The sequence below is a fragment of the Zalophus californianus genome, chromosome 1, assembly GCF_009762305.2.
Source record: "Zalophus californianus isolate mZalCal1 chromosome 1, mZalCal1.pri.v2, whole genome shotgun sequence".
NCBI classification, from domain to species: domain Eukaryota; kingdom Metazoa; phylum Chordata; class Mammalia; order Carnivora; family Otariidae; genus Zalophus; species Zalophus californianus.
The window spans coordinates 122068746-122096467 of NC_045595.1; the positions used below are offsets into that span (position 1 = coordinate 122068746).

Sequence of the window (27722 nt, forward strand, 5' to 3'; positions counted from 1 at the left end):
TGGATACCAATGTGAAATAATATAGGAACAAGGACAGATTATTGCAGCCATCAATTCAAGAGTCTCCCCAGCTTGACAGATCCACAGACCTCAAGATATGCTAATTTCATCTGCTGTCTAACTCACCCAGCCCACTTTCATGACCTTATCCACAAAGACATAATGCAACTTTACAAAATGCTTTCCCCAAACCAAAGTTTTCAATGTCTATACCATTCCCCTAGCAAGAATCTTTTCTCTTTTAAGAGCAAGGGGTTATTCTGCTGGGACAGACATTATCATTCTTTTCTAATGCTCCCAAACAATGCCTAGATACATTTTTCATGGCATATTAAAAAGAAATGGGAAACCAGTAGGGAAGGTTCACAATTCGGTAATAGGAAGAAGCCCAGAAATCCCAATTGGTCTAGGATATTTATTCTACTGAACCTAAGGGTCAGAAGAACTTCTGAATACAGTACAGCCACTCCTTAGCAGTTTATAACTGCCAAGTAGGAGAGTACACCTCCTGAACCTTTAGACTTTCGAAAGTTTTTAATCCTATCCCTGGTTGGCCTCCCAGATTATGTCAGGTGAGCCATATACAGCAAACTAGAAAGAATTAAGGTCTCCTGGGATCAGTCTCGAGATATTTCAGAAAATCTTTAGTTGCAACAATTTCAGATTCCTCAGGACTTCCATCCACTGAGAAAGGCATTTCCCCATTCCCACCATGATCTGGGGCAAACAAAGACAACCTCTAGATAGAGCAAACACTCTTGTGTGACCGGACCTGGTCTAGCCTTCTAGACTGTGATCTGCTCATTTTTAAATAGATTGCAGTAGCTCATCTCCCAAAATTCTCCCCCATGAACCATGAGCCCTGATATTCATGCCCTTGGGTAGTCCTCTCCCTCTGAATCTGGGCTAGCTCTATGCCTTATATTTGACCAATAGGAAACAGCAGAAGTGACACAGCATGACTTCAATGCTAGGTCATAAAAAGCCTTACATCTTGGGATGCTCCTCCAGCAATCCAGCCACCATGCTGACTGCAACTACAGGGCACCACAAGTGAGAACCACCCAGGTGAACTCCAACAACATCCAGAAGGGCAAGAAATAGTAACTCATTTTAAGCCACTAAGTTTGGGATTAGTTTGTTACACAGAAATAAGTAACTGGAGTTAGACCCAAGATGGAGATTGTGGATGCCAGAATCTACTTTATTCAAGGCCTGGAAATGCCAAAGATGACCCTGGGGTTAAGGACTTATAGCCATGTTGCCTTGGGCTTCAGATTTTAGAGGGCAATGATGGACTCCAAACTCTGAAATAAAGATCTACCAGAAAAAAATGAGCTCTCTGGCATTATGTCCTAGAGCCTGTTAGAGAATACCACACAACAGCAAAAAATCTTACTTTACTTCAAACACATCCAACTGAAATTTCAATAAATCATGAGTTCCTTCTATTTCATCTTTAAATTTTAAAGTCTGAAGTATTTTTTTCTCTAACTTTCAGGATCTTGACTGGATTAGAGGACCTACTCTTCAAATTAAAAAAAAAAAAATAGATGTTTACAACTGGGGGCGCATAAAATATTAAAAAGGCCATTCATTCAAGATGATTCTGCACACAGTGCAAGGGAATGGGTATGCAACTGGAGTCAAAGGAGACAGCCTCTGCTCTCATGGAGCTTGCAATACAGTATGAAAGACTCTAAACAAGTAAGCAAACGATTACAACTTTGACGTGGAGTACAGTAATGAAGAAGTAATGGCAGGATAGAGAAAATTCTAAGGAAGTTCCCTCTGGAGAAGAAATATTTAATCCGACACCTGAAGGATAAGAAAAGGTTCCAAAGCACTTCATGTAGGTTAAAGAACTTGAGAGTTAAGACTCATATAATAGATAATTATAGTGAACTGTATTTTTTTCATTGGTTTGCCTATGTTCTCAGAGCACTTCAAAGTCTTCTACTGGAATTTGGACTCAGTTTCAGAATGTCTTAAAGACTCCTTCCAACTAACTACTCACCCTCTCTACTCTTCTGCTTTGTCTTAGTCCTCAAGTCTCCTCCAATACAGACTTCAGAGTTTAGTTCTCACTTTGCACAGAGCCCCTCTATTTGATCCTCTTACACACATTCTCCTGACGTCATCCCCAACAGCCCTCCCACACATGACTGGTGGTGTCTGTCCCCTGCAACCATCACCACAACCCCAAGAAAGAGGACCTTACCTCACCCCCCACCTGAGCCTCAGCCCTCACCTGTTCCTCAAGAGAGAGGGAACCTGACATCTTACAAAAAATTATTTATTTACTAGCCTAAAAGTTTTCCAAAGTTATTTTTAAGTAATATGTGGACTTTTGATCATATCAGTTAGTCCATTAGGCAATGGAGGGCTCACACATCTGCTTCAGCACAAATCAACGTGTGCCTGACATCAAGACCTGGTTCCCTGGTGTGGTTGACATGGTTAGTTGCCTCCCCAACATTCACTCCATTCCTCTCCCTCTGTGCAGCATGGGTGGGATTAACATCTGTGGCAGAGTCAGCTGACTGACCACTAGAGATTCATAGTCCCTTCCACAGTATGAGTGCATGCTGGGAAACAGATGCCCAGCCAAGGACCACATTCCACATTTTGCCACGTTCTTGACCCAAAAGGGCCATGTGACAAGTTCTCACCAATAAAGAAGTGATGCTTGTCACTCCTGGGCTAAAGTATGTAAGAAGTGTCTCCCCCAAGATCTCTTTCTCTTTGTAGCAACTTTGGGAGCCCTGTGTTGATGGTGGAGAAACTCTTAAGATACTAAGATCCCCAAATAACCTCTTGGAGGTGAACCAATCATTAGGATTAGGGACATTTACATTAGTCTATGACATGACTGAGAAATAAATGTTCATTGTGTTGTGTTAAGCCAGAGAGAATTTGGAATTTATCTGTTATAGCAGCTAGCTTTCCCATATTAATACGGTATCCTTCCAAGCTTCAGGGATGGGCATGTATCCCAGGTCTGAGTCAATCAGTGCATAGTGTTCCTCCAGCCACAGAAGTTTCTTCAGAGGCTGACATACTACCTAAATCAGTCCAATTAAAGGAAAGGTTATTTGTTTTTCAGTTTTGGAGAAAAGAAGCCTTCTCTCTCCTCTTGAATGTGAATAAGAAAGCATGTAGTAAGGCATTTTGCAACAGTCTGAGGATGAAGCCAACATACGGAGGAAAGAAGAGAAAGTTGAAAAAAATGGAACCAGAGAGCTGATCAAACTATGCCTGAAGCATAATGAAAAATCTACGTGTAGATTTTTTAGTTTCATAAGCTAATAAATCTTTTATTTCTTAAGCTAGCTTAAATTTGTTTTCTTTATTAACAACTAGTATCTTTCAGGTATACTTGACTATACATGAAACTGCTGAAATCAATGTAAGAAAAAGAAGTAAATGAAAACCAATACATTAAATGCAGTTCAGAGTTCACAAAACCCCTAGTACCTATAGGATATGTAATTGGTATCTCAATAAGACACCAATCAAAATTCACAAATATCTGTATCTCTATCAGTCAGAATAGGCTAGGTTATGCTGCAGTAACAAATAACCCCCAAATCTCAGTGGCTTGTAAGAAAAGTTTATTTCTTGCCTATGCTATGCTATGTGTCTCATTCTGGGTCAACCGTGTCTCAGCTCCATCTTTCTTCCAGGCCCCAGAGAGCCAAAATAATTTCTATCTGAAACATTTCTGCTCTCACAACAGAGAAAAAAGACAAAACGTGGTAAGCCACATGTTGAATTTTTAAAACTTCTGTCTGTCCGCATATATTGGTTAGAACACACATGAGGGTCATAAGACAGGAAAGTAGTTCTCCTCCAGGAAAAGGCAGTGAATATTTACTTTGAAAAAAATAGTCAAATATTTCATTCAAATTTTTAATTCAAAAAATTATTCAAATATTTTATTTGAAGTAAAAGTCTGCCATAGTACCTAAAGTCGATAAACCATACACTACCCATTAAAAGAATAATTAAGACCTGAAATAATAATCAGGATCCAACCTTATAATTTATTGGCCCACAAATCACAATCTGAAAATAAGTTCTTCTAAGATGGTAATAAATCAGGCTTTCAATAAATAATTACTGAAAATTCTTCATCAAAACATTGTCTTTTACTATTCTAAAATTGTGATGATTACTACTGAGGTGCAGGTCAGTAGAAGGCAGAACCAGAAAGAATATCTAGGCCATAATGGAATTAGAGGAGAAACCTCTCCACAGGAGTATGTCCATCTCAAAAAACTATTCTAATATTTGACTTTACTATCGGGCTTCCCATCTCTAAGGGGAGGCCTGACAGTAGCTTTACAGAAGTCATAGGACTGAACAGGAGGATTTTACTGAGGATTTCAAAGTGCCAGGCATAGTACAAATACGATCTCATTGAGACTGCCCAACACCCTTTGATGTAGGTAGTCTCATCTCTTACAGCAGTGAAGTTGACGTCCAAGGTTGCAGAGCTACTACAAAATCCCCAAACCTACAACTCCCATAAGTCACGGTTTGCTAGACAAGAGACAGGATCCAATCTCACCAAAATTGAGAGGAGGTGATTCCAAGCTTACATCATTGTCCCCTGCCCAATCAATGTAAGTCCTCAGGGAGAGCTCAGACACTCCTTGGAGGGATAAAGCTCAATGGGTTCTCCTACAGACACCATGCAGCTTTTGACAAACCACCCGAAGCCTTAGCAGTGACATTCCAGGTCTCCACAGACAAGAAGCAGCTTCACTGGATAAGCAGAAGTCTTCCCACATAGGAGTATGGACACCTGCAATGCTAAAGGCCACCTTGAAATGGGAGTTGTGAAAAAGGAGGGGGGGAGGAGCCAGAAAATGGAAGGGAATCTGTTCAGTGATCAAGAAAACCTCATTTGGTGAAAACCCCAGACCGGAGCAAGACTAAGGAGTGAAGAGGCCAGTTGCTGAGGTCTAAGGGAGGGAGGGAGCGGGAATCACAGCAATGACAAGAAGCAGAAAAGCACTTAGAGTTATCTCAGGGCATGGTCGGCTGAAAGAAAATCAATCTGTATATGACTGCTCTCTATTTGCATAGGGCACAGATCTGGGGTGAGTCAGTACTTGTGCGTGACTTTAACCCCATTGAGCCAACTCCTTTCTGATAAGACTGCACCTTCTGTGCCCCTGTGCAGTGGGGAGATTTGGCACTGTTCGCCAAAGGTTTCACTGCCTTTGAGTAAAATAAATAATGCCTGTTGTCTTCCATTCCCCCTGCAAGTTATCCCATGTGATCGATCAGTAACCTGCAATTATAGGGCACTATCACCAGCATTTCATTCAGAGGAGCTACAAGAACGCTCTGGCTAATTCAATACCAGTATGCATGCCATTTTTCAGCTAACAAAAGAACTTTCCAGTATAGTATCTCATTTGAACCTCATGCCAATCCTGCAGAACAGTTATTCTCATTCCCACATTATGGCGGCGAAAACTGAGGTTGAGAGCCGTTGACTATTTGGCCAAAGTCTCACAGCCAAAGTCTGACTATTTGGCCAAAGTTTCACAGCAAGTGGCAGAGGCAGAATTTGAACTTGGGTCTTCTGACAATATCACACTGCTCTGAGGAAAGAAATTCAGAAGTAAGAGAACAGTTGTGGGAACTGGCAACGAGGAATGCATTGGAATGGAGAAGAGGATCCAGATGACAGCTGTAAAATTATTTCAAGGAGAAATGAAGACAAATTGGAATTAAGCTCTCTTTTAATTATACATTTACCAGTGATCTGTCACTGAGAAAGAACTAATACATAGAGTATCAATTTTCAGTAAATATAAATGGCAAATAAGGCATTTAATGAATTGCAAATGACAGTGTTTCTAAAAGTAGTTATCAATCACCAGTAAGGGCCTTCCCATTTATTAGTGATATATTTCATTTCAGCAAAGAATCTAACAGAATGGCTCAGAGAGAACACAGGGATGGTGCAGATGGTGACTGGGAAGGTAGGCACGAGAAATAAAATTTCTGCTTTATCCATTCCAAAGGTGAAGGGAAGGCAAGGGAAGGAAAATATTTGCAAATGGGATTTGAAAATAGTCGGATAACTGATGAAATGTTAAGAACACAGCAAATTCCTCAACTGTAAGGTATGTTCTTGAGCCAACTAACAACAACAACAGAAGTGCCAAGCAAAGACTGCTGGCCAGAAGTAAAGAGCAGTCCAGAGAAGACAAAAGACAAAAGGCCGTCTACTGGAAGTGTCACCATGGTTATGGAAAGGACTCCAACACTCTCCAAGTTGCCAAATTACCTCAGAGAGGGAGTCTACCAATTCACACAGTAACAGGTATTTTCCCTGGCCAGACTTTGATTCAAAACAAAAATTAAAAAGAAAAAAGAACTCTCACACCTCTTTCCCCTACCTCATCCTGCGGACCTGTCAAAAAAAAAAAAAAATCAGTCTCTTTGGTCAACTGACTGATTGTAATATTGTTATAAAGTATTTGGGGCACCTGGGTGGCTTAGTCGATTAAGCTTCTGCCTTTGGCTCAGGTCATGATCCCAAAGTCCTGGGATGGAGCCCCATGTCGGGCTCCCTGCTCAATGGAGAGTCTGCTTCTCCCTCTCCCTCTGCTCCTCCCCCTGCTTGTGCTCTCTCTCTCTCATTCTCATGTGAGCGTGCGCACTCTTTCTCTCTCTCATATAAATAAAATAAAAAATCTTTTAAAAAATTATTTAAATAAAGTGTTAATGGTTTGTTCTGGATGTGCTAGTAAAGCCACCATGCAAAGGATTCAGGGCACTGTAAAATGAGCAGGGGGCCATAAGCCTACCAGCATCTCTCAAAACTATTACAGAAGGCATGGTTCAGGAAAGAAATGTCTGCAATCACAAAACTGGAAAAGAGAGAGCTGCAAAGAAAGGCAAGAAATATCTATAAAGGGTGACTGTAATCAGTCACTCAAGTTTAGCCTTTCTTCTAATTTTTAAATTTAATTTTAAATTTATTTTAGCCACATATAAACCAGGGTGGAAACGTCTGCAACCACGTCTGAAGCAAGCCAAATTGCCAATTGCCCCAGAAAATCTAAGAATTCAACTTCTCATTCAAATAACATTGCATATTTATGAAGCCAGGGTCTAATTAAATTACATCAGTCATCAATCTGATTTTGCTAAACTTCCTTTTCACAGAACTACTAGTAGAGATGTGTGAATCCCCAAATATGAATGTTGAAATATTGAACTATTAGCACCGTGTTTTCTAAACAAACCCTCTCATAAGCTTAGCTGGTTGGAGCCTTGCACATCTTCTCTCTCCCACACACCTATGTTTTTCCTCCACGTCCCTGCTTCTGCCATCCTGTCTCCTACCTCACTGGTCCTATAATCCGAATGGTAGAAAAGTGTGAACGAGCAAAAGCCAATTTTGTTATTACTACCATTTCCTTCTGCTTACTCTCAAAACAGAGGCTGCATAAGGGAGAAATAGGTCATATACAAAATTATTAAAAGAATCCTTCATACAAAATCATTCACCAAATAGAAGCTTCATAAACATTAACTGAAGATACTATGACAACTCTGGCCTGGCCTTGCTCCTTCATCTCCAGAGGGCACTGAATCGGGCCTATCTTTTAGAACACAGCTTCCTATTTTATCTCAATGGCATTCAAAAAGCTCTAGAGCAAAAATAGTACTTAAGCACTGAGAATGAAATGAATTTCTGCATAGTGAAAAAGATGCTCCACTTCCATAAAAGAAGTCACAAAACTTCTGAGAGCAATGGATATGTGCAGCCTAGTAGCTAAGAAACCTTTCCTCAGCTCCACCCTTCCCATATGGGTGGCCTGGAAAAAGTTACCCTTGTATTCCTAATTTCAAGCCTCAGCTGCAGAATAGAATATTCTATTTTCTCCAGTTGACCATATAGCTTTTGCAAAACTTCTCTTGCATTGTAGCTTAGAATGCTCTTAAAATATCTCAAATACGTGTGATTCAAAAGACCCATTCCTGAGGCTAGAAAATTATACTCTCAGATCCTGTCATTTTATATTTTATACTCATCTTATACTGGCATTCTAATCAAAATAAACATTCAAAAGCTCTTATAAAAACATGGCTTTAATCTCTCCTTTAAACAAGTGAACCACCTTATCCCTTCACACCTGGTTTGAAAAAAATTCTAAAAATTATAAAATGCAGGTGATCGCTTTGAAGGAAAAAACAAAGGGGCAATTAGATTAAATATCATTGGGATAAGCTGCACAATCCAAATGAAATTCCTAAAAGGATTTGTGTAACACAGTTAATAATTTTGAAACATACAACTTAAACGAAAAATGAAGGAGAGCCCCTCAAGTGTCCAAAGAGCCACGTAAGCGCACACTCTATAAATACACACTCAGGTCTTTTTACTGGCTTATTCCTGCCTTTCAGTAAGGCCATTCTCCTTCACCATAAGTGCCCACAAACATCTATATTCCTTAACACGGTCTGTTCTGGTGTCTACCCCACTGAGCTCAGCAGAACCTCTGGAAGCACTGGGCACATTAAGCAAATGTGCACTCAGGTGCAACTGAACATACCTGGACCATCCAACAACATGGAACATGCTTATTTAATGAATTTTCATGTATATGGAAGTGAGTGACTGATAGCATTGATTAGCCAGGCATAAGGGTCATAGGCATTCAGAGTCCAAACTTCCTAAAATATAGCATAATCTCAACTCTTCTGCTTTTTAACATGTCTGGGTAGAGACATTTATTTTATTTTATTTTATTTATTTATTTATTTATTTATTTATTTATTTATTTTTGCAATTACTTTTCTATTGTCCCTACATGCCTTCTCTAGAGTTCCCAGGGCTCCCTTTGCACAGGAAGGTTGTCAGAAGCATTTGTGTGTGGGATTCTAGAAAAAAAGACAACAGCAACAAACAATACGAAAGTGCTCTCTCACAAAGCAGCCGTGGATTCTGTTTTTGTTGTTTTTTAATCTAAAAACATTATCGTGTCTTTAGAAATGGCCACCAGATTGAAATGGTCAAAAAGATGTCAGAGCTCCTGGACTTTCAAAAGATCATCCACTCTCTGTGATGATGTCTCTCCAGCGATGGTCTTTCACTAGAAATCTCTCACTATGACTGCTACACAGGCCAGAAGTCATAGGCAGAAAGCAAGTGCTAAGATAATATCTCCAGCTTCCAACCCTGTGCGTGTAAAACCAAAAACAAGCCTTACATTAAAAGTATATAACCCTGGGATCACCCCCAAAGGTAGCATTTGGAGCCACCTTGCTATCTCTATCCCCCTAATTCTTTAATTAAAACGACCTTCTTCTTTCCAATTTCTTATACCTAGGACTCACTACTCCCCACTGGCTGAGCTTTGTCCTCAGCGATTCTGATTTAAGTGATTTGGGGTGGATCCCAAGCATTGGTGTATTTAAGCTCTCCAAGTGATTCTCTGAGGTCATATTTGAGTCACTGTATCTGCTCTTAACTTGTCCACTGCCCTCTTTTAAAAAAACAAGCAAAAAATAGACTAGATCTGAGAACTCATTAGCCTTCCCCTTATTTAAATCCTACAGATTGTTCAATTATGCAACTAGCCAAATACTTGGTTTGCAAGGCCCTAGAGATTTGGATATTAAAACAAAGTTGAGGATGGGTAACAGGACTTGGTTTCAGATGTCAGGCTTGGAGGAAAGATCTGGAAAGTTGTTACTTGCTTCCTTGCCTTAAAAATAGACTGGTGATCATGGGGAAGTTACAGTCACAGTGCACCGTTTAGAAAATCAGAGTCTGGGGCGCCTGGGTGGCTCAGTCGTTAAGCGTCTGCCTTCAACTCAGGTCATGATGCCGGGGTCCTGGGATTGAGCCCCACATCGGGCTCCCTGCTCCGCAGGAGGCCTGCTTCTCCCTCTCCCACTCCCCTCCCTGCTTGTGTTCCCTCTCTGGCTGTCTCTCTCTGTCAAATAAATAAATAAAATCTTTTAAAAAAAAGTAGAAAATCAGAATCTGAATCCAGCATCATCCACTAGCAAGTTGTAGAGTATAATTAGTTTGTGATTTCAGGCAATGAAGTAATGACGTCTCTTCTAACTCATTCATTCAACAGAGATTTGTAGATGTCCTAAATAAAACTGAAAACATAAAGTGATGGAAAACCACACTGCAGATAACTCTGGGAAGAAAATGAAAGGCAAATAAATGACTAGCCCTTGTCATAAACCAACACTTGCCCATAGACCTGCAGCAAAATTCCTCTTTACTAAGAGTTGTATGAAATCATTTCTTTAAATTAAGGTGTCCTCTGTCTAAAACCTGTAATAAGATTTTGAGCTTTTATGAGCTCTGGAATGCTCAGGCAGTGTAATGTTCCACTTTTATTCCTGGATGAAAAAAATATAGTGGAGCATTCAGATCAAGTTCTTGGCCTTGGTGTAAAGCAGATCCCTCCTGGACCCCAGCTCTGCACTTGGGACTGAGAGGCCGAAGGCAAGTAGCTAACATGTCCTCAGTGCCCTCATCTCTAAACCAAAATAATAATATCCCCCACCTCACAGAGGTGTGAGAACTCACCTTAGTAATACATGAACACTCAATAATCTTGATTAGTACGACTATGTATTGCTGTTACTATAACTTAGCTTTAACCTACCGACAAAGAAACTGAGGCACAGAGAGGCTAAGGAGCTTGTCCATGGTGACCCAGCAAGGTAGTAGCAGAGCCAAGACTTCAGCCTAAAGAATGTGGCTCCAGAATCTGCACTCTTAATCCCTCCCTAGCATTTTTAATATTCTATCATTTCTAGAACTTTCAATAGCACATTAAATGTACACAGCTCTTACAGCTTATAAAAGATTACACATATGTCATCTTATTTTAACATCACTAGTCTGGAGGAAGCCCAGACAGAAGTTGTTATTGTTCCTATCTTAGACTTGAGGGTGTTGAGCTCAGAAGGTTAGTGCCCTGCCCCAGGACACCAGGTTAATAAATAGCAAAGTAGGGACTCAAACTGTGTCCTGAGTCCTCGGGCAGCATCATCCCCCAGAAAACATGCTGATGGAGCCCAAGATAGCCTGAACTTCTGAGATGATCACACCTAAGGAAGAAACAAGAGTCTATCTTCAAAGTAGATAGGGCTTACAATGCTGCAGAACATTTTCCTCTTAGGAAAGTTATTACGGATAGTCAAGTCTACATAATGAGAGGTTATGATGTGGTGGGGCGAATCCAGGGGTAGCGTTCCATACATCCTGGTAGCAGTTTACAAGTCCCCGCCAATGCTCCTAAGATGGAGCTCATTGTATTAGGTATCAGAGTATTTCCTTTCTTTAGGCTAAAGCCTTGATGACTGAGATTACTATCATTGAAGGGCAGGAAGAGAGATGTGATACAGAGATCATGAGGTCCTTTGAAAGCCCTTGATGCATCATGCTTTTTACCTTGACATTTCCCATCCTCTTCAGATCCACCTACCCGGTATTTTTAGGCCAGAGAAACAAAGATATAACGCTGCCTCATGGGTCAAATGACATCTATGCTGGTGTTTTAATATTGCAACATTATTAATAGGGTGCTGACATCACTAGCATCTTAAGCATTTAGGCAAATGGGGGGGGGCGTTGCTCAGGATTTCAAACTGTGCCCAGCAGTAATGATGTTGTATGCACTGATTCCTGTGCCAAGCCTAGTGGCTGGAACATTGGCTTGAGCACATATACCCGGCACAGCAAGATGGTTGGCAAAGAGAACTGGAAGAAAGGGCAGTGTTTTTTATTCTGATTTCTGTCTTACAGACAGCAAAATCACATGCCAGCCTGAGAAACAAGCCACTTCTCTGAGCTCCTGTCAGTCTTTGAGAAGCACTATCTGGTACCAGATAAAAACTGAGCCTAAAAGTGAGATGTAACTTCGGTCTGGGCATTTTGATCAGATCTTTGGTCTCAGACGGAGCTACAAGTGGCAAGGAGTTTGAGGAAACTCTTTGAGAACTTCTTCTTGAACCGTGAGGAGACAGTTTGCTCTGATTGCACAAGGGAAAAACTACACTAAGACTGGTGAGCAAGGGAAGAGTAATTTGCCCATCTGCAGACCCAAGGCTATGAGGAATACACCCCAAGTATGCCCTGCATCTTAGTCATTGCCTTCAGCATTATCTTAACCACAGACGAATGTGATGCGTGGACCTTTGGGGAAACATTTCATTGCCCTTGTAATATACAAATTTCTTTCAAACTAGGCATTTGAAATAGATAAATTTCTAAATATGCCTTAACATGCATGAAACACATGCAAAATTTAACCCTCAAATTTGAAACATATATATTTTGTTCTGAGCTCAGAGGCATATAGGTTGAAGAACTTTTGGCCACAAGAGATATGAAATGAGGGTATGCCACTGGTCATGCACTACCGTCCAGATCATTGTGATTCAACAGGAATAAAGCTGTTTGCCTTGCACTTGCACGTAGCCCACGGTGCTGACACCATCTATTCACATGTCTGTCTCTCCCAATAGACTATAAGTTCAAGACTATAAGGGCAGGACACATATGTCATTTCTCTTTGTATATAGTGCCCAACACAGGCTGCTGAATATATATTCATAAATATTTGCTTAAATGGACTGAATTATGAGTCCAGAAACCTACTGTGCTCTTCTGATGCTGCCACTAGCCTAGTGTTTGCAGATCAAACACAAAACTCTCTCTGCCTCCATATACAAACACCTTTGTGCTTGCTTCCGGCTTGTGGAGCCAGCGACATGGCCGTGTAGTAACTATAACTGCATTTGACAAAATGAACCAAAATGTAATACTGATGCACCTATCTGCTCTGCCCTAGGATAGAGAATGAGACAAGTTGACTATGCCTGTCATTCTCTAAGTTTCCATGTGCCATGCTTCAAACACTTAATAAACATTCTCCTCACTTGGCTGTCTGCTCAGAAAGGTCTTCTCTGCCCACCCTTCTAAAATAAGACCTATGCGTCATATCTAGCAAGTCACCTTGCTTTATTTCTTCATACCAGAAGTCAACATTTGGAAGTACATGATGGTATACATTTATTTCCCCCAGAATGGGATCTCCATTGTCTTGTCTGGGTGTGCACAGCCACCTTCCCATCACTTAGAATTACAGGTGCCCAATAAATAGCTGTTCAATGAATGGGTGGGTGATAGTCATAGCAAGCATTTTAAGAGTCTGATTTTGTTTTCAGGTATTTCGAATGAAAACCATCTCGGCATTAACACCCAAGTGGGGCAGGCAATGACCTCCACATCTGACAGGTATTAAGAGAAATGAAGTACAATATTATTTTCAGATGGAAGACCCCAAACACTTAGCTTGGTGGGTGTGTGACTTCACAATGTTAACAAAATATTTGAAGAGTCAGGCAGAGGATTTAGTATTCCAAGCTCATGAAACCACTCTGTAGTCATTGATAACCAGCAACAGGCACATGGTGATCTTTGTCTCAGTTAATAAACTACTGTCATGGGTATATGTCAATATTTTCAGGAAAGCCAGTGTTTCTAGGATTTTGTTCCTCGTGACATATATACTAGACACTCAATAACCATTTATTGACTCGATTTGATTGATCTCAGTTAAAATATGCTTTGAAAATGTTAACAAGAGGAATGCCCCATGGAACGACCTTTATGCACTCACAAAAAGTACATGAATTTGGAACAAATACTGTACTCGAAGGAATCAAAATTGCAAAGTATATTAATTCTTAAAAAGATTTATATGACTAAATTTTAATTCCTTGAATGGTACCTTTTCAAATCCAATCTAAAATGTCTAGTATGTTTTTAATCTAATATCATCCAATGAGCTTTAATAAAAAGTTGTTCCCACTAGGGCCAAAACCCAGCTATTCCATTTTTGTAAACTTCTGTGTAAAGGAATGAGCTGAACTAATTTTTTCTGAATTTTTTATATTTAATCAACAACATCATTGCCAAAGAAAACCACTTTTCAGAAGTCTCTCTATCCTGGTTTATAACTTATAATCAAAAACTGGAATTTTGCATCTGATGGGCTTTAGTGTGTAACATTATACTGTCATATTTTTGATGCTATAGTTAAAAGTAAGAGATAGTTTCCATTATAAAAATTTTCCCATAGCCTGGTTACCCAGTGAAAAACATTTTCCTATAAAAATGGTCTTTCCAATTCATAGGTTAGAAATTATTGTGGGTAATTTTTTTAAAAAAACATCAAAAATTTTTGATTGGCTTCAGATAACTTTCTGCATTCATGTAGTCCCATCAGTGATCTTAAGGTGTTTATAACAGGATAAGGCAGTGTGATAACAATGACCATGCAAACAAAGAAATTACAACTTTAAAAAAAAACGAAAAAACTTGAGGCTTGAAACCCTTACCCTTATCCAGTTAGAGCTGTATGGATTGATTTCAACTATAACCGATTCTAAGCAGCGGGAGAAAAATGGGAGTGGGGGCACAAATATGAGGTCCAGAACAATCCAATAAGCTTGCAATATCACAGATATATGACAGTGGATCTTACAAAAATCTACTTCAGCTCTGGACTTCGACCCTTGGTCCCTCAGGGGGATAAGGATGCTTGGAAATCTGATCTGTCCCGACAGGGTGAGGCAACCTTCTGTTGACCTTCCCAAAGCCCTGCTGTGCCCATGGCTCAGAAGCCAGCACACTTCACCCTGAACTGTGAGCTTCCTTTAATTGTATACTTCACTTTCATTTTCCCTTACAGTCCTGGTTTGGGGAACTTCTCTGTTCTGTTCTGTTCTGTTCTGTTCTGAAAACTGGTAATGATCTAAGTGTCATCCATAGGGGACTGGTTCAATAAGATGTGTGACATCCAAACAATGGTAGATCTGCTGCCTTTAAAGAAACGTGTTAGATTAATACATACTGATGGGGGAAAGGTTCAAGGTATATTCTTAAGTCTTAAAAAAGAAGAATGCAAGTTGCTCTAAAAAGTTCTAAATCTCTACACATGCATATACTAATAGATGCATGGAGGGGAAATCTGCAGGACATTATACACTAAATGATGAATAGTGGTCATCTGCAGGCAGTGTGTGACAAAAGAGTGTGGACCACAAAGAACTTTCATTTTCTATGTGATATAGTCTTGTAGTTTTTTAATTGTTAGAAATCTGTATAAATTTTGTAATCAGAAAAAAAGTTTCTAAGATAGTGAAAAAAAGATTGATATAAGACTTTGGGACATTATATTATAAACATAGGAGGGTGAATCAAGTCTGAACACGTGCGCAAACCTCTGTAATATCTATAACTGGAATTTAGAAGTCCATGGGCCCCTGAAATTATGTGAGAATTTTTATGCATGTTTGCATTTTCTGGAGAGAGGCTCCATACCTTTCATCAAATTCTGGGAAGTGTCGAAGATCCAAAAGAAGGTCACAAACCATGATTCTAGCAGAAACCAAGATAGTTGTTCCATCCCTCCATTCATTTTTATTATCATCTTATCATGAAACATTTTATTACTGCTTAATTTCATAGTTCTCGCCAGAGGTAAAGTCTATAATCAGCACCAAAGTATAAAATCCGTGGTTCTTAGTCTCTGCCCTCCCTTAAAAAGACTTCCAATGCCTTAAGAACAATCCTAAGAACAGGATAAAAAGTCACACCTGGCTGGTCTTGGGGTAGGAAAACTCCTAACAGGCACTGAAACTCTGTAATTGTTCAGGACTTGAGGACAGTTGTCCAAGAGGCTAATTGCCCTCCATAAAGGGCAAAAATTTTCTCCATAAAGATAAGGGATTTGTGAAATGGGGGTGCGGAAGTGGGGAGTGGGGTACAGGGATTGGGAGAAGGAGTGGAGAAGAAGTCATAGTTGCATTTAAATTAAGGGAACTCCAGGAACCCCAGGGCAACCAAGTAGCTTAGTCAGTTAAGCCTCCTACTCTTTTTTCAGCTCATGTCATGATCTCATGGGTCCTGAGATGGAGCAACCCCCCCCAACCCCCCCCCCTTTGGGCTCTGCGCTCAGCAGGGAGTCTGCTTTAGGATTCTTTCCCTATGCCCCTCCCCCACTCATCCCCCCCTAAAATAAATAAATAAATCTTTAAAAAGTATTAATTAATTAAAGTAACTCCGTTGGATGAGTGGGGTTAATTTGATCAGCAAAACAAAATTCAATGCAACATCATTATCTGTTGGCCTTAAATTGCTCAAAAGAGCCTTCAATCATAAATGTATATTAAAATATAGAGTAAAATTCATGTTGCTTTGGTCTATATTAATATTGCCTATATTGGGGTTACCATTTATGTAAAATCTCAACTTCTGATGACTTTTGTAAAGCTGACTACCCAAAATCCCTGGGAAATACATGAGCCCACAAAACCTTTCACCATCTCTATCTTGACTCCACTGACAGTCTCCAGAATCAGGTCCATTACAGAGTTTCCATAAACCTTAAGATCAAGTATAGATCAATAACAGTTTGTAATTTAAGTAAGGAACCATAGGTTATACCTGCACTGGCAAAATGAGGAGCATTATTGGTGAAAATTAGGAATAATACTCTACTTTCCAAATGTGCTTTCCAGGTGGTTTATCACTGTCAAAATAGGCCAATTGTGAATTTAGTATGCAATTAAAGCGTCAGATATCCCGGAGTTCTAGTGCTGACATTACCTGACCGTGCAGGTTTTACAGGCAGAGAAATTGAAGGGGTTCACATAATCCACCAAAGCCCATCACGAGTCACTATCACCTAATTGTACCAGTATCTGCCATAAGCAAAGCAAAGAACTAGGCACTATACAAAACAGAAATGGGCTCTCCAGGAGTTTTATGACTTAGCTAGAAAAAGAAGATATATATATCTATAGATAAATATATGTAGTGAAGATAAGGATTTTATAACAAAATGCCAAAATGACGGTAGATGAAAATAATTCCATGCTATTGGAATAAAAAGACATAGAGAAATCACATCTCCAGGTGTGATGAAGATGAATCTTACGAAGAAGGGAGGGTTTAAACTAACTCTTAAAGAAGGAATTAGATTTTGAAGGTCAAAGTACTGTGTGGGTAGATTTACAGATTAAGGCAACATTGTGGCCAAAAGTTGGAAGGGGGAAGCAAAAGGCTGGGCTGGCAAGAAAGAGAGAGGAGCAGAATGAGCAAACAAGTTAGGCTGAATAGACCAGTCTTGGGTACGGATATAAAGAAGCCTGAAAAGTTCATAACATACTAATGAACACATATTGAGCTCCTACTGTATTTCAGACACTTTAAACGCATTAGTTAGTCAAATCCTCACATGAGATAAGTACTTTTAGTGGCATTTTACTCACCTAGTAAACAGTGGAGTCAGGATTCACACCCAGGTTAATGTAAGTCAGAACCTGGGCTCAGAATCACCACATTCTTCTGACTCAAGTGTGGGAGGCCCTCATAGACCAGGCTAAGGAATTTAGGTTTCAGTGTCAGGTGTAAAAATGGGAGCTGTGTTATCTGATAACCCACTGATAATGCCCGTAGGCATGGCTTATCACTACTCTAGAGATTCCTGTGCAAACACTGAATTATCTGATGATTTTTCCAACAATGTTAACTGATAGTAACCAGTATCTGTTGACCAGTTCCTTGACTACAGTACTGATTTACCTATTATAAAGTGCTCAGCCCAGACTTGACGAGGAGAATCCCCTGTTATTGGTATTCCATCATCATGCCTTGTCCTTTTAATCCCCAGGACTTAATTTTACCTGTTTTTCACCTACCACTTCTGCTGGAAATACGGCTCAGGATAGTAAACAGAACAATGTGTGTTACTTTCAAGTATTCCCTGAATATATACAAGCCTTCCTGCAAGGAGAGCCACTCTTGTCAAATAATACAGTCATCCCTTAAGAACTAATTTCTTCATCTTAGGCTCATGTCTTAAAAATCGATTGGGTTCTTCAGTTACACATGCACAGGATGAGACCTCTGGACCCTCCTAGGGGGCAGGGATGAACTCTTCCTCTGTAATACTCACAGTAGCCAAATTATTTCCTCTCCCACTGTGGAAAACCACAGAAAACTATCTCCTAATGATTTACTGCCCAACCCCCAGACCACAAATCAAAGAATTGGGTTGAGTGAGAAATAAGAAAGAATGGTGGCCACTGGCTATGAGAAGGGGAGTGTGTTTCAGTTTATTTTCTTAAGCCAATTAATGATAAAGCGGCATGGAGGGAAAGAAAGACACAACATGGCCGTGAAAGACTTTTTTTTCCAGATAAATGGCCAGATATCAGATTCTGTAATAAGTACTTCCACCTATCAAAACATACACACACACACACACACACACACACGCACGCACACACACATACACACACATTAACTTTGGGTTGGAGAAGGAAGATAAAGATCTTAAAAACACAAGATAATATTCAGGAAGCCTTGTGGATATTGTAAAATGTTGGAACTTTGAAGGACCCTTGGAAGTCTTCTAATCCAGACGTTGCAAACCCAGGGTCCGTGAGCTATACATAGCAGACAGAGGTGTTCCGTTGGGCCTGCAGAATGTTGCTTGTTGTTGATTATTTACTTTAACTGAGTCAACACTTTAAAGTAGAGAACATTTAAATAATAATCCCAATATGAGACTTCTCTTAAAAATTGGAGACCTAGCAGCATTGAGCCCCCTTATCCAAATGGCAGCAGAGCTAGAACTGAGTAGCAGTTGGCTTCTTTAGAGGAGGCTTGAACTCAGTCCCCCCACCACTCCTTCTTGTTCTAGAATACAAGGCTGGGTGTCAAAACTTTAAATAAAATAGGAGATGGTTTAGTGCTTATACCCACTTTGCTTCATTCACTTATTGTGCCTGCCAAATCCTATAGACATTTGAGATTACAAGTTGTGCTCTAGTCCATTCTCCTGATTTAGAGAAGAGCACCTCAGCTAGGGTGGTAAAGTGACTTACAAAACTCATTCCACTGGGGCCCCTGGGTGGCTCAGTCTGTTGAGCGTCTGACTCTTGGTTTAGGCTCAGGTCATGATCTCAGGGTCATGGGATCAAGCCCCACTTCTGGCTCCACACTTGGCTTCTAATCTGCTTGAGATTCTCTTTCCCTTTCTCTCTGCCCCTCACCTTGCTCCTGCGCATGCACTCTCTCTCTCTCTCTCAAATAAATAAATAAAATTTTTTTTAAAAAATCATTAAATTAAAAAAAAAAAAACTCATTCCGTTAAAAATAAAATGTTCAGGGACGCCTGGGTGGTTCATTTGGTCAAGCAGCTGCCTTCGGCCTAGGTCATGATCCCAGAATCCTGGGATCGAGTCCCACATCAGGCTCAGCAGGGAGCCTGCTTCTCCCTCTCTCTCCCTCTGCTTGTGCTCTCTCTGTCAAATAAATAAAATCTTAAAAAAAAAATGTTCATCCACAGGAATTATGGGCTAATGACAACTGGAGAATATACATAATTCAACTTAGGCTGTGTGCATACAATGCCAAGATCAGTGGAGCAAGGTTAAAATTTCAATCACTTTATTTACCCAGTGTCCCCCTCCCCAAAAAGAAAGATTCTCCAGTTTTCGGAATAAGTCTACTGCCTATTTTGGCTTAGTATACAGTTTTAATGTGCCCAAATTTATCCTCAGGACATGATTTATTGAGAAGACAGACAAAATGCTTACCATAAACATGCAAATGCTTCTAAAAATGAGACTTTATAAAAAAATAAGAGTGGAGGGAAATATGTCTTAAAAATTCCTCTTCAGAAAATTTAACTGATATATTGGAAGGAAAATGACAAATTTGTTGAGTGATCGCTTTTGACTTAGGTACTTTGCGTGCATCACCCTAGTTAACCCTCAGAGCAGCCCAAGACGGGTAGTATTACTACTCCCACTTTACAAAGAAAGGTACCTTTCAGAGGCACTCAATAACTTGAAGATGACCTGGCTATTCAATCAGGGACCACACCCAGATTCAAACTCTGATGAGCATGTTTGCAATGCTCCTGAAGGAAAGAAATGTGGTTGGTCTGTGTACATGGAGAGATCTCACTGATATTTGTACCACAAGCCTGCCCATTGCTGAAGCTGACCAAGTGCTACATACAAGGACTTTCCCAGATGTCATAATTTGAACAACTCTAACATACAAAATTAATTCCTTTAGGCAAGTTCTTGCACAAGGTTAAGTAAGCCTTGGTTCTTCCTGTTATATATAGTCAGTGATCCCTAGGCAGGTGTTTACTAACAGGATTAGCAAAATCTCTTTTCTAAATAACATTTCTTCTTAGATTTGTTATAAAAGCTAGTAGTCAAGGATTTGGCTGAATATACAAGCCAAAAGCACGTTTGCTAATGAATAAGAATAACAACTAAAATTAAAAGTAATTCAAGAATAAGAGCTTTTGAAGAGTTAGGCATTTGATTAAAAATTCACTTGCTTTTTTTCTATAATGAAACAGTTCCTTAACCACAAAATAGCTTTTATGTAATAATGCAGAAGAGTATGGTTCCAAGTAAAACACTCCCCCCATTTTAATCATGGCTATTATTTTTGAAAATGAAAATGGCTGAGGTCATTGTAATCTATTTTAGGGTTTGCACGGGTTGGTGGTATTTTTTTCTTGGCTTTGAGCTCTCCATGTTACCAGCTAACTGTTACGGGTTTTGCTATGTGCCCTTTCAAATCCCATTCTTTTTAATAATGTTGTACTTTATACACATAAATTAGAATGAATTCCACTTTCTTTCCTAACAACTCCAGATGGAGTCCACACTTTCAAGAGGACTAGAACTTGCCTTTTTTATTATTATTATTATTATTAAGTATATACTTCTTAGAACAAGTATGTTCCTATCTTCATTAAAATGCTGTGGATGTTCAAATGCTAAGCGATTAGTAAAAACATAGAATTCATGTAGTCCTTTTCAAAATCAAACTGAAATATGAGGATAGCATTTCTGTATCTACCCTTTCCAACTTACAAAGACAGACACACATAAAGAAAATATGCCCAGAAACAAAACACCATCCAGGCAGAGCTGTAGATCTACGGATACCTGTGGACTGGGGAGTCTACAGATATCCATTTAGGACACATCCCCTGTAGCACCCAGCAGACAAAATTATCAAATATCTAAAGACACTACAGTTACACATTCAGGCCTCCCTTTTCATGTGATTAATATCTCACTGACTTTCTGCATTTAGCTTGGCTTTCTTATATAATTCGCTATCACAGCACACAGAACAGCCCAAGATCCATCAAAATAGCTCCTACCCAACCACAAATGAGAGAATGTCTTTACAAAACATACATATGGTGACGGTCTGCCTATTAAAATGCCTTAAGCTCTGTTTGTTTGTTTATTTTTTTTAAAAAATCAACTTGCAAGCCCAATGTAATAAGATGCTGTAGCTTTTATGAAAGAGGTGAAATAATTTTAAACACAGACACACAATGAGTTTATTTATTTAGAAACTTGTTAAATAGAGTCTGGGAATTCAAATATTCAATGTTGACATTGTACAGAACTGGCCAGGAGCCACAACCCAGTCTCCAGAGGACCCATTGGACAAGGAATTCAGGCCTTTTTCTCCTCCCACTTGAGCTAAATGGGTGGAGGCCATTAGTTATACCCACAGCAATATCTGAACCGCACTCGAATTCGCGGCCCTCGCCAGGGCACTTCAAAGGAGGGCAAGTGTGTTTAGCTTTTTAGTGCTGAACTAGAGCGATATGTCACACTTTTGAAAGAGTTTTGTAAACAGTTTCTTCCTTATTTAGAAACATCTCTGAAGTTTCTTGTATGGCATGTAAGCAAGGATAATTAACAAGGATTATACTTTTTCCATTTACTGGGGAACAAAATATAATACCAATCGGTGTGCGAACGGGGACCTGGAAGAAGAGGCACGCTGCTTCCGTCTTCCTTTCTCCCTCTCTTGTTTTCTGCTCCATTTGTTCGTCTCCTTCTTGTCCTTTTCCTCACACTTGTTCTCACTACACAGCCAATTTCCTTGAGAACTCTCCGGTAAACTTGCAAGGCCAGAAGAGTGGGAAGGGGGAAATCTAATTTTAGAAAAAGGACCGTGGCAAACGGGGTAGGGAGGGAACTAATGATTCATACTGGGCTGCCCAGATGAAAAGAAAAGCAGACCCCACAGACCTTTTTAGAAAGTGCCTGAAGCAGCAGCTTCCAGCCAAGGAAGGGTTAACCACCACTCCAGAAAAATGTGGCTGGCATCCTTAGAGTGTGTGTCTGTCCCCTCCCGCCCGGTGTTCCCCCAGCGCCTCTCTCCCCCCTGCCGGGGTGAGTGAATGAAGGTGTGCCTGCCCTCCTCACTTGAGTGTTCCTTAACCCCGGACGTGTGAGCGTGCGTGTGCGTGTGCGTGTGCGTGTGTGTGTGTGTGAGAGAGAGAGAGAGAGAGAGAGAGGTGCGTGCGGGTGCATGTGTGTACACCGTCAGCGCTCCTGGCGAAGCAGTGCGCCGGCACGCAGCCCCTCTGAGGCTGGAGAGAGAAGATCTGGCCTAAGCTTGAGAGCCAGGAGCTGAGCAGCTGAGCCGCTGGGGTGGGAGGTGTGGGGGTCCTCCCTGGGTGAGCACTGCCAGGCTCCTGCTAGGGCCTCCCCAGCTCCACCCCCCACTCCCCAAGAGAGCCCGCTCCCACTGCCTGCGATGGCTTGGAGATGAGGGGTGGGAGGCTGTACCCAGCTCTTGGGACTGGGGCTCCTCTAGGAGCTGAGTTCCTCGGGAACGGGGTGAGAGCCACTGGCCAGAAGGTGACAAGTCAAGTTTCTCCACTTCAGGGCCCGCTCCCCACAGAAGCAAACGGAGGAGGTGCGGGGAGAGGGGGACTGAGCTAAAGGAGCCGAGGGCAACAAGTCGGCTCTCTCTTGCCCTCCTTTGTCCTTCTTGCCTCCGGGGTCCCCATCCTTGTCCTCCCTGGGCCCAGGCCACGTCTGAGGCGACAACCTGGCCCCAGCTTCCAAAAATGAAATACAAGAAACTCCCAAACGACAAGATGTTTAAAGGGAAACTGCTTACAGAGTGACTACCTTCAACTTTATAAAAGAGAAGAAGGAAGTAAAAATTTCTTAGAATGACGCGTTAATTTCTATTCGATAAGCGTCCTATGTGCTGAATGTCTGTCGGCAGGGGAGGCCCGGGCCCGGGTACTGGAGAGAGGCCTCCGCTCAGAGAACCTGTGAACTGGGCTACCCCCGCCAAGACTCGCTCACGCACACTTGCGCGCGCACTCACACGCACATCGTCGCCAAGACCTGTGACTTCTCAAGCCCCTACAAATAAAAATCTGAAAAAGGAGCCTTTCTTTCCAGCCTTCCTGCCTCCGCATCTAATGAACCGTACCCTTCCACAATGTTTGGGGGGGGGGGGGATGAAAAGCGTTATTAACCTTCTCCCAAACATGGATTTTTTTTTTCTTTTTTTGGCGAAACACATCGAAATGCTGCAGGAATACTGCGCTCCAAGTGCCAAATGCAATAAAGAAGCCCTAAGCCAGGGTAATGGTCAAGTAATGGCAAATAAACCGCCTTCCTAGAAGGGGCCTCGGGCCTCTGACGGGCTTTTTTCCTCCTCAAAAGCAGTCTGAAATAAACAAGTAAAATATGTTTTTTAAACAGAGCTCTGTATTTCCATCTTTTCTTTTTTAATTATGAAGAAAAACACAAATGGGTGGGCATACGGGGAGTGCAGGCTGGAACCTGGGTGCGCGTTTCCTTTGTTATCTTAAGTATTGGGCTGCTAAGGTGAGGAGTTTAAGCACGTTGAGGGAGGGTCCTCATCTACCTTACCTATTTAAAAGCCTCTTTTTAAACAGAGATCAAGTGTACAAGTTACAAGTGCCCCCCTCTCCGGGGTCTTGCTAATCGCATCGCCTTCTGGGTCTTTACGAGACTTCTGGGGGGCCGGTAGCTAAAGGGGGGGGTTACACGTTGCAACTCCTTCAGTGCTGTGATTGAAACACTGCCGGGTGTCACTTTAGGAAAGTGGGGTGGGGGTTGCTTCCGTGTCTCGGCTCTAGGCAGGCTGGGCAAACCCAACTTGACTTCTTTCCCATCACCAGGAGAAAAAAGTTGCAACTGGCAATTCTGGCACCGCCCAGGTGCTCTCCTAGCTGCCCAAAAAAAACCGCTGGGAAGCCTCCCCGCGCTGCCGCAGTCTGCTTTTAGTTTTCTTTTCTTAAAGATGGGAATAAAAGCCAAGGGCTTTAGACAGTACAACTGTCAATCTTCCTGCTTTTCCCTTTTTTCTTTTTAAATTAAACGGTTTATTCCTCCCAAATGATTTGCAACGAATTTATCGGTTTCAACTAGTGTGTAAAAAAAAAAAGAAGAAGAAAAGAAAAAAGAAAAAAACAAGCCCTGTAAGTTGGAACATGGGTTGTGCATTCATTCTGGGCTTAACTTCAGTGGGTACTTTCAGGGTTCATGGGATCCTGTACTGTAGCCAAGACCGGGACAGGACTTGGCCACCAAAGAAATTTACAAAAGACAAAAAGAATAACAAGAAATCCAGAAAACTACTGTTCCTATGTGATTTGTTTCCACTACAATGTTGACTTTGCATTTAAAAAAAAACATAAAGGTATGCTTTTTAAAGTATGCTGGTACACTGCCTCTTTCTAATCCAGAAAAAAAAAAAAAGAAAGAAACCGGTGCAGACAGAGCGGTGAAGTTTCGTTGGACTGCACGGCAAGGGGTCACTGACTATCTCTGCCACGCTCAAGGAAACTCACGCACTACGGCGGGGGACGGAAATAGCGCTTTAAAATACAAAAAAATCCCTACTTTTGATATGATTTCCTTTATTGCCCAGATTGTAACTGAAGAATTGCACAAAGCAGTGCTTCTGCCCGAGAAAAGCTGCCTGGTGGCAACAGCTGGAGCAGCGCGAACGAGAACCTGAGGCTCAGCAAGGAAAGTTTGTAAGAGGTCCTATCTAGTTATCAGAAAGCGGCAGCGGCATCCTGAGAGACACTAGAGACAAAAAATGGGTCTCCCACTGAATGAATGAGAAGTATCATCAGATCGGGAAACGAGGTTCAGTTTCTGGATGTTGAGCGGGCTGTGCGTGCGGGAATATTTTAATAGGGCGGCGTATAGCTTGGCAATTAAAATAGTTGAAAAAGTTGCTCAAGGAAATTCGAAGAGTTTTGTGTTCTGCTTTCACTTCAGCGGATACCCGGCAATGAGGCGCAAAGCATTCGGCTTTCATTTCACAATTTAGGCATAGTTGAAATAGGCTCTCCACGCCTCCCCCCCCAAAACACCGCTCTCGTCCTCCCACCCTCCAACCCCCCCCCCACTCTCTCTCTCTCTCTCTCTCTCTCTCCAAACCTTTAGCCGGAATTGAAGCCCCCAGGCCTCCAAACATATGTACACTTAATTGCTCCTCAGATGAAAATAAAGACATCGGCCACATTTGAAAGAAAACAGAAAAAACGGGTCTTCTACTGGCGCCCTTTGACAGTGTCGCAGCTAAGTGAAATGAACAATATCCAAAAGAGAAACAGATGTACTGATGACCCAAGAGCCCTATATTTAGGTTGATCCCTGAGACCAGGGCGAAAGGAAACGTATTGGGAAGTGGAGGAGTGCTTGAGTGAGGACTGGACGAAGCACTGGAAAGGAGCCTACGATGACACCATCTCACTGGGCTAGACCTCGGACTCCCACTGCCAAAGAAACCCAGCCCGCAGAGGTGCCGCTGCCTTCCGCTGCGGAGACCTGGGAGGCTGGAAGGTTTGGGGACGTACTTGGTTTTAATACGCAAGGGAGGGGGGAGAGATTGGGGATTTTACTGGGGAGAAGCGTCCTACCCACCCCCATCTCTCCTTTCTCTGGTCCCCAAGCAAAACAATTAGTTGTTTTCAGCGAGTGGAAGAGCAAACGGCGGCCTGTCCCCTCCCGAGGCTGCTCCAGCCTCGCGTGCTGACACCTCGAGGAGGAGGGCTTTGGACTGCTCGGGTTTGCTCCGGGTCTCGGCACCTCCTAGTCCCCTTACACTTGCGCTAGAAGCATTTGGACAAACCCAGTCCTGACGCCTACAGTCCCGATCGAGGCGTCTGCCTTTCCGGACTGTGTCGGTTCGGCGGACAATTCCAGGCGAAGTCCCCCGACACTTTTGTGAGAAGAGTGGGGGATGGGGACCCTGCCGCCCCGGCCCTGAACCCAATCTCCCCGGTCCCGCGTGATCAACGCGGCTCCACGCCGGGCAGGCAGGGGGCGCCGGGGAGGGTTAGTGACCCGAGACCCGGGCTGCATCCAGAAATAGAGCGAGAGGCTCTGCGGCGCTCCCTCCGCGGCCTAAAGTCCCGGCAGCCCGCCCCCTGGGGGTCACTCGGCGCCCGGCCAGCCTGGATCTCGCAGGCGGGAGCAGGCCCTTTCGGCCCCCTTCTCCTCGGCGGCTGTCGCCGCTGGCTGCGCGCCCTGCACTCCTCACTCTCCAGGCGCTCGCCGGGCCTCTTCTCTCCTCACCTGCCCCCGGCTCCGGCGAGCCGGTAGCTCTGCACTGCCTGTGCCCCACCACCACCACACACACGGCGACTACAGCCCCCACTCTCGTCTCCCCCACTCCCCACCCCAGTCGTCCCGCCGCGCGGGGCACGCCAGAGAGCACAGCCGAGCGCACAGCGCCCACTACCGCAACCGCAGCTCGGCGCAGCCCGCCAGCCCGCGCAACTTCCAGCGGCCGCCTCGCAACTTTTCCCAACTCCACCACGGCTGCCCGCCGCCGCCGCCACTGCGGCTCCCTCCGAGCCTGCCACCCACCCCAAACCCCAGAAACAAACCACGGCTCGAAAACGCTCCCATCCCCAGCCCGCCTCCCCCCATCCCCCGCTCCCCCTCCCATACCCGGGACTAGCTGGTTGGCCAGAGGCAACTCTCCTCCGCCTGGGGGAAGGGGAGGGGAGGGGGAGACTCTCTCATCTCCTCTCCCCCCCCACCCCACCCCTTCCCGCTTGCTCTCGCGCGCTCTTCTCCCTCCCACCCCGGTCTTGGCTGCCCCCACCCCCACCCCCACCCCGGGATTGCCACAGCTGGTCGGTGCGCGGGGCTAAGGGCTGCCCCGGCTCCTCTGGCGCCCAAACCAAGAGCGAGAGCGCGGGAGGCCGGGCGCGAAGGCTAGGACCGGCAGGTTGCTGGGGCTGCGTTGCGCCTGCCCTCCACCCGGGCCCCGGCGCGAGAGGCAGCTGCGCGCTCCCTCCCGGAGCGCTGGAGACAGATATGCAAGATGGCAGAGGAGGGGGAAAGCCAATAGAAAAGGGATATTGCACCTACTTGTGGCCAGTTTCCTTGCCCTGCCTTTGGATCTCATGCTGTGCCCAGTCCTGCAGCCGCTGGTGTGTGGTTGGGGTTTTTTTTTCTTGGATCTTTTCCTTCTTTTGCTCTCCCTCTCGCTCCCTCCCTCGCTCCTCTCTCTCTCTCTCTCTCTCTCTCTCCCCCCCCCCCCTCACACACACACACACACACACACAAACACGCACTTACACACACTCACTCTCTGTCTTTCCTCTTTCACTCTCTCTCCCTCCCTCTCTCCCTTTCTCTCAATCCACACTCGCTATCTCTCCAGCATTGTCAGTTCGGACACCTTCGCACATGCGCGCTAGACGCCCCTCCAACATCTCAGCGCCGCCAAAAAAAGTTTGGAGCGATTTATCACTTTGATTTGGAGATCTTGTCAGATG

The 27722-nt window shown here is 42.9% G+C and overlaps 1 protein-coding gene across 8 annotated transcripts in view; it reads right to left on the reverse strand.

The window, feature by feature from the left end:
* MECOM (MDS1 and EVI1 complex locus) overlaps positions 1 to 27487 on the reverse strand; it is a 531718-nt gene extending 504231 nt beyond the window's left edge. For 7 of the 8 annotated variants that reach the window (XM_027584132.2, XM_027584140.2, XM_027584127.2 and 4 more), the window contains exon 1: positions 27313 to 27487. In XM_027584132.2, coding sequence (XP_027439933.2) covers positions 27313 to 27349 — 37 coding nt within the window. In that variant the 5' untranslated portion in view covers positions 27350 to 27487. The remainder of the gene's footprint in view (positions 1 to 27312) is intronic. The other variant, XM_027584128.2, reaches the window with a different exon arrangement.
* Positions 27488 to 27722: the final 235 nt, after the last annotated feature.